Source organism: Rousettus aegyptiacus, unplaced genomic scaffold (genome assembly GCF_014176215.1).
Source record: "Rousettus aegyptiacus isolate mRouAeg1 unplaced genomic scaffold, mRouAeg1.p scaffold_m13_p_14, whole genome shotgun sequence".
Taxonomy (NCBI): Eukaryota; Metazoa; Chordata; class Mammalia; order Chiroptera; family Pteropodidae; genus Rousettus; species Rousettus aegyptiacus.
In genome coordinates, this window is record NW_023416289.1 from 41788844 (window position 1) to 41799615 (window position 10772).

A 10772-nucleotide genomic window follows, 5' to 3' on the forward strand; every position below is an offset into this window, starting at 1 on the left:
CACTCTCTCTCTAGCTCTGAAACTATGCTTCTGCATATAAGTCTTCCGAACTAGTTTGGAAGCTCACAGAGTACAATGATCATTGCTGATGGATCCTAGATGATGATGATGATGATAACAATCATAACCCCGTGTTCTACATGTTAGGAAGTTGTGCCAGTTTTTTAAAAACCTATATTATCTTTAAAGACCATGTCTGATTCATCGATTTCTTTGCCCCACTTAGGTCTTACCTCAGAAAGGTTAGTTGAGTTAAAAAATAAAAAGTTGGGCAGTAGAGGAGGGGAGAGGGAGAGAGAGGTAAGAAAGGAAGGAGTGGGCGGGGGGAGAGAGTGAGTTTGGAGTGAACAGAGTAAAGTGGGTTGTCTGGATTGAATGTGAGTTGCCAGACCCCATTTGAAAGAAACGACTTTGACATATTACATTTAAAAATATTTATTGACTTCTTTTTGCTACTTTCCTGGTTGTGTTTAAGTTCAGGTGGGACCAGCTGGGAAGCTGGGGTTTCCTAGTTTCTTTCAGGTAATTAAGTTTAAGCCTGGGTAAGGAGAAGACACAAGAAAAGACTGACAAGAGAAGAAGGCACTAGAGGGAACAATCATCAAAATAATTGTGGGAGAAATGCTTTTCGAGAACACTGGAATGATTTAGGGGGTGGAGACAGGGAAGGGGAGTTTGAGGTGGGAGAAGAGCATACTCTAGGTGTGCTCACTGACTTCTTGGCTGAATGTTTCATTGGCGGAGTGGGCTCTCAGAGCTCCTACAGAGGCAGAGAAAAGCTTGCTAGCTGACAACGTTTGATAAATTGTTGGCAGGCTCTGGAGGGCTTGTTTGGCTTCCTGTGCCTTTGGTGCCCTAGGGTGGAAATAAAGAGGAGAGACTAGTGTTAAAAAACATTTAATATTTTTAATTTTTACGAGATCTAATTATAAAAGTAAGACTCATCCGGTGGAAAAAATTAAAACTAAAAAATGTATTCAGTGAAAAATAACAGGACACCCCCACTGCAATGTCCACTCCCACTCCCCAGAGCTAACAACTACCATTAACAGTTTACTATATAGTCTTATCTATCTTCTTGTGTGTAAACGTAAGTTCGGTTTCAAAAACAAAAATGAGATTATACTATACGTATTGTTTTGCTCTGTACCTTTAACACATCTTGTTGCAAAATGTTATACATCTATAATAAAAAGTCCATAAAAACTTATATGTGCAGTTCAATAAATAGTTATAAAGCAGATATTTGTGAAACTGCTACTTAGGCCTAGAAATAAAATACTGCCAGCAGGCCCCTCGCTCCTTTTCCGATCACTATCCATCCTCTCTGCCTCACAGAGGTAACCCTGACCTTTACAGTAAGCATTTACTTTTTTCTTGATTATTTTACCACTGACTTATTTCTAATAAGTTATCTTAATTTTGCCTATTTTTGAACTTTATTGATATAAAGTCATACCTTAGCTATTTTCTCATGTCTCAGTTATTTTTACCTCATGTTATTTTTTAAAGATTCATTTACTTTGTTATGTGTTTGTTTATTCTCACTAATATATAATATTTGAATATATCACCATTTATTCATTGGTCGATTTTCAGTTTGGGGTAGTTATGAGCAATGCTGCTATGAAATTCTTGTACATGTCTCCCGTTGTATATAAGCATGGATTCCTTTTGAGTATTTACCTAAGAGAGGAATTGCTTGGTGACAGAGCTTAAACTTTAGTGGATAAGTGCCAGCACTTTTTTCCCAAAGTGATTTACCAATTTACACTTCCGTTAGCAGGATATGAGAGTTTCTTTGCCCTACTCTTTGCCAATGGTTGATATCATCAGATTTAATTTTTTTTTTTTTTTTTTTTTGCCACTCTGATGGTATATAATGATATCCATTTAGTTTTAACTCTCATTTTCCCAGTTACTGGGAAAGTTGAGTGCCATTTCACATATTTGTTAGCTCTTTGGATTTCATTGTCTTCAGGGGGCTGATTCAAGACTTTTGCCTGTTTGTCTGTTGTGTTGCCTGCTTTCCTTTCATCGATCTGTAGGAATTCTTTATGTATGCCGAATATTAATCCTTTGTCAGTTATATATATTGCAGATATCTTTGCCTACTTTTAGATAGGCATTTTAAATTTCTTTTGATGACCAAAATTTCTTAATTTCAGTGAAGTCAGATTTATTAATCTTTTTTTTTATGGATTATATTTTTTGTATCTTGTTTAAGAAAGCTTTTCCTACTCCAAGGCCGTAAATATAGTCTCCTCTATTCCCTTATAAATTTGTCTTTTAAATTTAAATGTTTAATCCACTTGAAATTTATTTTTGTGAAGAGGGCCAAGTAGAGGTCTCTGCAACTTTTTTTTTTACTTAATGTGTTGTAGATATCTTTCTGATTGACACATAATGATTTACCTCTTTGCTTTTGACAATTGCAAAATTGCCCAGTCTTTTTTTTTTTTTTTTATGCCTACAGCACCAGGTATTCCTAGGTGGTCTCCCATGCAAGTACTAACCAAGCCTAACTCTGCTTAGCTTCCGAGATCAGACGAGATTGGGCATGTTCAGGGTGGTATGGCCATAGACCCAGTTTGCTTTTGATGAACATTTTTAATTTCCAATAATTTGTCAATACAAATACTGCTATTTTTAATAAACTTGTACATATATATCTTTGAGTATCCATGTTAGTATTTTATATTAGAGATATCTTGAAATGAAATTACTGGGTTAAAAGGTACACAAATTTAGATTTTTGATAGGTAGTACCAAATTGTATTTTACTTCCATCAACAGTGACAACGATCCCAATTTATCCCATTCTTGATAATATCATAATATCAATCAGTTTAACATTTTTGAATTTACTTTTCTATGACATTTGAAAACTTCTAGCTAGGGAGGAATCAATTCTGTTTGATGCTGACACTGGTGTCATCTTCAGATGTCAGTGACCAAATCCCAACAGCTCCATCTCTCTTCCCATGGATAAACAACAAGGGGCTAAAATCTAAGACTTTGGCTCAACCTGTCTAGTACTAGGAAAATTGTATCCTGCTTTTCTTCCTCTTCCTATTGCCCCACAAGTTGACATGACTAGAAAGGACTGAGGTGTATGCTTATCCTGGTCTTCATTTCACCTCTCTTGCCTGTTTTCGACCCTTGCTCCATCCCTAGTTGATTCTACAATGTGACTCTGGTTTGAGGAAGGTCATTCTTTTGAAACTTACTGGTTTTCTTCACATTGCTCCTGAAATGATCACAGGGACACTGCTTTTTTGGCAGCCTGGGTGCTGCCATGAGCTTTCTTTTAGGAGCTCTCAGGAACCAGTCTGAAATAACAGAGTTACTGCTTAGTTGAGAGGATTAGTATGTTTGAGAGTAGGGAGTAGGGCAAGGCTTTATTTGTCAACTTCCTTGCTTTTTTCATTCTTCAGTGGCATGAGGAAAAGGGTCAATACGAAACAAGGGAGGTATTCAGATATATATATGTATCTATATCTATATCTATCTATCTATCTATCTATCTATCTATATATATATATATATATATATATTTCTGAGCAGTTTTCCTGACCTGTGTTGGCAAGAAATCAGTGGCAGGTGTGGAGAGGGCATCAGGATAACATTAGGAAGACCGAAAAATAAAGAAGACCTAGGTGTCAGCCTTTTGGTGGCTGCTTTACCTGGGCCAAGCCATTTTGCCTTTCTGATTTTAGTCTTACCTGTGAGTCAGATAAGGTTCAGAAAAAGATCCAGGAAGCTTTTGGAAGGCAGCCCTGGGTTCTTAGGGAAAAAGTAAGGGGGAAGGGGCAGGCAGAGATTTAGCTGGCTCTCCCGTACACCTTGGTTGGAGGAGTCCAGCTCTTGTCTAAGACTGAGGAAGAAAACAAGTGTTGGTGTTGCATATGGGGGGCTGGTGGGGAGCGGGACGGGTGAGTCGGCTTGGATAACTTCTGCACTGGTCTCAGGGACTCGAGGGGAGAGACTTAGGGCCACGATGGTGCATTGCTGTTGTTGATACTGAGTTACTGACCTTTGCATTCACATTCTTGGCCGCCTTCCTGGAGCCACCTCCCAGAAGACTGACGTTGGTCCCTGTGACCTCTGGCAACCCCTGTTGGAAGGAAACAGGCCACTTCTGGACACTGGAAATGGTCCGTCAGCATTTTACTACCTAAGTCAGTGCAGTTCGAATTCTCTTCTTTTTTGACTCATGGATCTAGGAGTATTTTACTCAAGTACTCAAGAGAGGAGCATTTTAATGGATAAGGAATGGAAGTTGAAAGAAAATCTGGCCTAGAGAAGAGCTTGGCCGGAGGTGGAGAAAGAATGGCTTCTGGATGGAAGAGAGGACAAAAGATGGGTCTTAATCAAGACCTTCACTTCCCCACCCTGCCCCAACACACACGTTAAAATCCTCATGAATTAAGGAATAAGAGCAAGGAGCGATGATTTCATGAACCAGTACACTCTTCACCTGACCTCCACGTTTGCTGTGTTTGAATCCCTAATTCTAACTCAACTATAAAAAGATGGTTGGTACAAAGCCATTCCTTTTTTGGCCTCTATTCAAAAAAGCCTTATCACCTGATGCTGTTTTATTTCCATTTTGTGATATCTAAAATATTATGACAATCAAAGATGGTGGTTTATATATAGATTTGAGATTCTGGAGCTAGAACTGGGCCCAGATGCTATGTCCTCTATATTGTAGTTTCTGATATTTCTTTCAGAATTAATTGTGCCTTTACATGGTTCCCCATTGTATCTGAATACAGCTCTATTGTTGCAGTTATAGTTTGTTGTTTGAAATCTGTTGTAGACTCAATTGCATCCCCTCAAAAATCCATGTTGAAGCTCAAACCCTCAGTACCTCAGAGTGATTGTATTTGGAGATAGGGCCATTAAAGAGGTGACTGAGTTCAAATGAGGCTGTTATGGTGGATCCTAATTCAATGTGACTGAAGTCCTCATAAGAAGAAATTCGAACAAAGAGACAGCAGAGATGTATGTGCGCAGAGGAATGACCTTGTGAGGGTACAGCAAGAAAGGGTCCGGCCACAAGCCAAGGAGAAATCAGAAGAAACCAAATTTGTCAACATCTTGATCTTGGACTTTCAGCCTCTAGAACTGTGAGAAAGTAAATTTATGTTGTTTAAGCCACCCAGTCTGTGGTATTTTTCAATGCGGCCCAAGAAAACTAAAAATCTTTCTCCCTTCTAAACTTTGAACCGGTAACTCAGCAGTCACTCAGCTGCATGGTTCCTAACACATGGTAGGCACTTGGTAAATATTTGCTCAATAAGTGGACAGACAAGTTGTTTAGAGAGGGCCCTTCGTGGTCATGTGGTTCAGTTCAGGTTTCTTATTTCCCAGACTTGTGCCCTTTCTGCCACACATGGTGTTGCACCATTTCCCCAAATGCTCATTTCCAAATATTCTCAAGTGCTGTTTTGAGTGCTGTTAAGGCGATTTAAACAGGCAAAGCCCCTAAGCCCCTGCCATCTAAACTTTCCTAATATTTTATTCTCATTTGACTTCTGGCTCCAGGGAAAAGCCACAGAATATTAGAGCCAGAGGAATCTTGGTTGAATCTCTTCATTGAGAAGTTTTTTTTTTTTTTTTCATTCTACATATAATATAACTATATTAGAGAAAATTTGGAAAGTATGAATAAGGAAGTCTTTATTCTTATCAAGTAGAGCTGGCATTTTGCTGTTTCTTGCATATGAGTTTCATTATCTGGTGATAACCACAGTATGTGAACAAATTTCCTTTCGTTCACTTTATAAGGGTATTGCAATGTCTTAGTGATGGCACAACACCACGATAAATGGTTTAACTATTCTCTTGTTGCTGAATATTTAGATTCTCTTATTTTTGGATGTTGATAAATTTCTATGGCTTGTAATTGTTTTCCAAATTTCATATTATTGTCTTGGGCAAGGTTTCCCCAAGTGGAATTTCTAGGTCGAAAGCTAAGAACAGTTTTACGTTTCTTGATCTCATTACCAAATTTCTTTTGAAAGAGTTGTACTAATGAACGAAATCACCATCTCTTATCTTTCAGATGAGGAAACTAAGGTCCAGAGTGTGCAAACAAAATGTCGAAGTTCATACAGGTAATGGTGACACATCTAGAGATAAAACTCAGGTCCAAGAGTCATAGTCTGTTGTACTTTCTATAGCCCTATGTGACCCTGATTTCATGGTGTGACTGAAAATGAAGCCTCATGTTACTATAGCATTTATGGACCACCTTTATGATTTTTGCTATAGCTCTACTATGTGTACTTTTTCTTTAAATACATTTAATTTACTTAAAAACATCCTTATCCTCTGCAATATAATCTGTAAGCTTATGGGTTTGATACATGATTAGATTTTTTTCTAACATGCATAAACATACAACTTAAAGTAAAAGCTACATTATGTTCTACTGAAAAGCAGTTTTGGAAAATACTGACACAATGAAATAAGCATGTGCTTTACATCCAGACAGACCTGGACTTAAACACTTACTCTGCCACTTGACTATGTCTTGGACAAGTCACGTAGCTTCTTTGATTGTTGCTTCTCTGATTCGTAACAACTACCTTTCGGAGTTGTTAGGAATAAGTGAGCTACTGTGGGTGCCCCTGTCTAAGCAGTTGTTCATTACATGACAGCTTTTATTGTGGTTATAATTGTGGACTTTTAGTTATTTCCCAAAGAGAATGTCTATGCTGGAGTGTGAGGCTTGTTGCTTTTTGCTGACTTGTATGTGTAAAGAAGTTACATCCACTTGTTAGGACTTGTGGTAGATTTACCATTATTTTAACTGCCAGTTTCACTACATATTAGCTTTGTGATTTTGGACAAGTTGCTTAAACTTTCTGTGCCTCATTTACCTAATTTGTAGAATGGGGCTAATAGTGTGTGTGTGTATACATCTATTTCCTAGCTCTGTCCACTAGAGGGCCTAGAAGCACTAGCACCTCGAAGCAATGGGCAATACCTCGTCCCATGGTTTGTGAATACCATTCTCCCACAAAAGGAACCGGGCTCCTAGGAGAAATGGCTGATTCCAGACCTGTGGCAGGAAAGTACAGGATGAGTCTGGAACATCTTGTGGTGTCAGAACTTTAAAAAAAATGACGTCAAAAAGACAGAAGCCAGAATAGTCGAATAAATAAATGAGAGAAGGAAACGTATAGTAGGAATGATGGAAATAGAAAATCACCTTTTGGTTAATATCATAGAAATAATTGTCATAGGCAGGAATCATCAATGGATCTTAATAATCAGTGGGCAAAAGTGTGATGAGAAGAACCAGGTTATTTGCATAGTCTCAAAGTGCCTCTCCACAAGATACTTATTAATTGCAATGGGCAAAGTACTAACTTAACAGTAGAGAAGTCTGGAAAACACCACCTTAACCAAGTGTTCATAGTTAAGGTCACCAACAGTGAGAGAGATCAATATCGTGGGCCTTCTGAGGTGGTGTACCGAGAAGGCTCACATCACTCCTGTGTCCTTGCCCGAAATGCATAATCTGAACTTGATCCCCTGAGGAGTCATCAGACAAACCCAAATTGAAGGAAATTCTACAAAATATCTGATTAATGGTCTTCAAAAGTGTCAAGGTCACGAAAGACAAGGAGAGCAAAGAAAGTGCTCTAGATCGGAGGAGACCAAGGAGACATGATAGCTGTAATCAGTGTAAAATCCATGATTGGATTCTGGAACAGGAAATGGACATTAATGGAGTGATTAAAAAGTTTTGAATATTTGTGCATTAGGTAATAGTATTGTATAAGTGCTAACTTCCTGGTTTTGATCATCGTATTATGGTTATGTAACATGTTATTTGAGAAAAACAGGATGAAGGATATACTGGAACTCTGATTATTTTTACATTTTCAAAAGTCTGAAAAGTTAAAAAAAAAAATTAGGTTTCTGTAAGGACAGGTAATATGTGTGAAGTGCCTTGAACGATGCCTGCCACACAGGAGTGCTTAACGCATGTCAGCTATTATTATAAATAATTTTATCTAATAAGTAATATTATAAGTAATACATAAGCTATTATAAATGATTTCCTGACATTCTCATATACTCTCACTTATCGTCCCTCCCTCTTTCCTGCGAAAAGCATATTGAGCATATATGTGGTTATTTTAAAAGATAAAGTAAGATCAGATTTTAGTCTGATGATTTTTGGGGTGTTGGTGGGGTGTTATTTCCTCTAACCAGGCTTATCCCTGTGTTGCAAAATGACTTGGCGAGAAGCCAGCCTGAAGCCAGGCAGCTGCTGGTGGAGTGCGGTCTCTAATAGCGCCACCTGGTGACTCTGTGAGCTTTTCGGATTCGTTGCCCTTGTGCCTTAGGAGCTACTTGAGAAATTTTACTCAGTCCACTTATTCAACATTCAATGCCTACTAGGTGCACATTTTAGATCATGTAACCTTCACAAAAATTCTATGTGCTAAATGGTATTTTATTCATTTTAAGATTATAAAACTGAAGCTCAAAAAAGTTAAGTGGCCTTTCCGGGGTTGCAAAGTGAGTGACAGAGCCAGGATTTAGATCTAGATTCCTCTGGCTTCAAGGCTGAGTCTGAAGGTCTAGGTAAGTCTGAACGTGTAGCAGGTTTGAGAACTGTTGATATAGAGTAGTGGTGCTCAGCTGGGGAGTGGTGTCCCCTCCAGGGGCCCTTCGGCAATGTCCGGAGATATTTTCGGCTATCTTATAGGGTTGGGGAGGCAGCTACTGGTATCTAGTGGGGAGAGGCCACAGGGATGCTGCTAAACATCTTGCAATGCAAGGAACAGCCCCTACAACAAAGAATTCATCCAGCCCCAAATGTTATTCTTTCACTTGACAAATATTTACTGAGTACTGTGCTGGATACTGTGAGGGTTATGGAAACAATATATTAGATTGTGCCACCAGGAGGTTATAATCTAGAAGGTGGAGGGAGTAGGAGAGTCATACCAACACCTTCAGTATGAGGCAGAGTATGATAAGTGCAGAGAGAGTCAAGTTGGAGCTAAACACGTTCATGGGAGGGAGAGCCCACCTCTAGTCATGGGAAGAACCAAGGGCGGCTGTGGGGAGCAGGTGGTTTTGGAGTGAAGTTGAGGGGAAGGTACAAAGCTGGTGGGAAAGCACAAGACCTTCTCAGTCTCGTTTAGGTGGAGGCTGAAGCATTCGTGAGTGAGGGGAAGCCGGTGGCCCGGAAAGGCAGGCTATGGCTACAGCTTTGCCTCCTGGCTGGGACTGTAGGTTGAGGACCTTAACCTTGGGGTCTGTTATAGTGATGGAAAAACCTTCCCTTCCAGAATGGTGGTCCTGGCCGCGGGACCCAGCAGCTCCCAGAGAGCTCTCTCTACAAGGGAGGAGAAGTTTGAAATTGGGGTGGAGTAGATTTTAGGACCAAATTCATGCTGAGTATGTAAGAAAGCTATTTCACCTCAGAGCCCTGGGGGAGGTGGTTCTCTCAGGTGGAACGGTGCACAAGGACAAACTCTCTGCGTGGCTGTCCTATTAAGGCTAGGCCACCGTAGCCAAGGGTCTGCCTCTTGAAAGGTGGGCTGTTAAAACAGGGCTTGTTATGGCCAAAGCTTCGAATATGGTGGTGTTATGTTCCTAGTTTATTACTTTACCATTAACTAGTGTTAAAACTGTTAATGGGACATCTGGCACACTATAAAGAATATAAGCAAGGGCTTCCTTATCTTCTACAAATGTCCGATTGCTCTCAACACCTTCAGGCCACCACCACCAAGACTGGCCTTGGGAAAATTCACTACTTTTCTGGAAAAGGGATTGGGGGAGAAGGTAAGGGAGCAAATCCTTGTTGAGCGAGTTTTTTTTTTTTTTTCTTTGCCAGCTACAGTTTCAGACATTTTCACATACACTATCCTATTGAACTCTCAATACTGTGGATGTAAGTGCAGTTTTCTCCCTTTTGTAGATGAGACATGGGTGCTGAGATGCCCCCAATCCCTGTAGTTAAAGGGAGCTACATTTTAACGCTTTTTTTTTTTTTTGCCTCCCACTGCCCTTTTATAGAAAATTAATGTTATTTACCTGGATTCGGGTTGCTAGAGACCACGGACATCAGCATCAGTGGTAGCAACAGGAGGGAATAGATTAGAACTTTCATCGCGTCCATCGGTGCCGCTGTAAGTCGCTTGAAGAGGGCGTGGAAGGTTCCTGGTCGGCGGCTCCGACTCTTGGGATGGCTAGGCCCCTGTGTTTGGCTTGGCAGTCTGCACTTTAATCCCACACCAGTGTTCCCACGAGGGGTGAGGACGGCTAAGTGACGCTGGCTTTGTTAGGTAACAGGTTGGACCGTGTGTTTTACGGGAATCTGGGAGGTAAAACTGGCCAAACAAAAGACGTGAAGCGTTCTTAAGAACATAAGAAGTGACATAACTTGGCAGTAACAATCGTTTTCCTCCTCCTTCCTGCCTCCATATCCCACAATGTGTTATGAGTTCTCCCCTAAGCCTTTTTTTCTCCTTTGAACTTCCTTATACCTTTCAGTGATGTTTTCTAGCTTAATATCTGGCAGGAAAGTGAGTACTAAGGGTTGGCAAAAGAGAGGATGACACAGTTGGACCCCTCTGTCTTCCTTGCTCTCATCCTTGCTCAGCACGGTGTCAGCAATAGTGGTGGGGTGGCCTGGGATCCTGTCCTGTCCTCACTGTGTTGAATTTTCTCCATTTCACATGAGTGGGAAGCAGACTAGATCAAGGAGGAGAAGCTGTTTTCTCTTGCCC

At 40.1% G+C, this 10772-nt stretch overlaps 1 protein-coding gene and 1 pseudogene across 1 annotated transcript; both read right to left on the reverse strand.

Moving 5' to 3' along the window:
- Positions 1-419: 419 nt before the first annotated feature.
- CXCL17 (C-X-C motif chemokine ligand 17) lies at positions 420-10409 on the reverse strand. The gene is made up of 4 exons (XM_016129904.2): positions 10078-10409; positions 4037-4117; positions 3231-3332; positions 420-855 (listed from the first exon to the last, which is right to left on the reverse strand). Exons 1-4 carry the CDS (start codon positions 10160-10162, stop codon positions 761-763), a joined length of 363 nt encoding a protein of 120 aa, XP_015985390.2. The 5' UTR covers positions 10163-10409; the 3' UTR covers positions 420-760.
- Positions 2468-2586, reverse strand: LOC118611583 (annotated as a pseudogene).
- Positions 10410-10772: the final 363 nt, after the last annotated feature.

Coding starts and splice junctions, on each gene's coding strand:
- CXCL17 (XM_016129904.2), bottom strand. CDS start 10,162: ATGGACGCGATGAAAGTTCTAATCTATTCCCTCCTGTTGCTACCACTG. Junction 3,333..4,036: donor CCAAGAATGTGAATGCAAAG/GTCAGTAACTCA, acceptor CTGTTATTTCAG/ACTGGTTCCTGAGAGCTCCT. Junction 856..3,230: donor GAGCAATGTGAAGAAAACCA/GTAAGTTTCAAA, acceptor TTTCCACCCTAG/GGCACCAAAGGCACAGGAAG.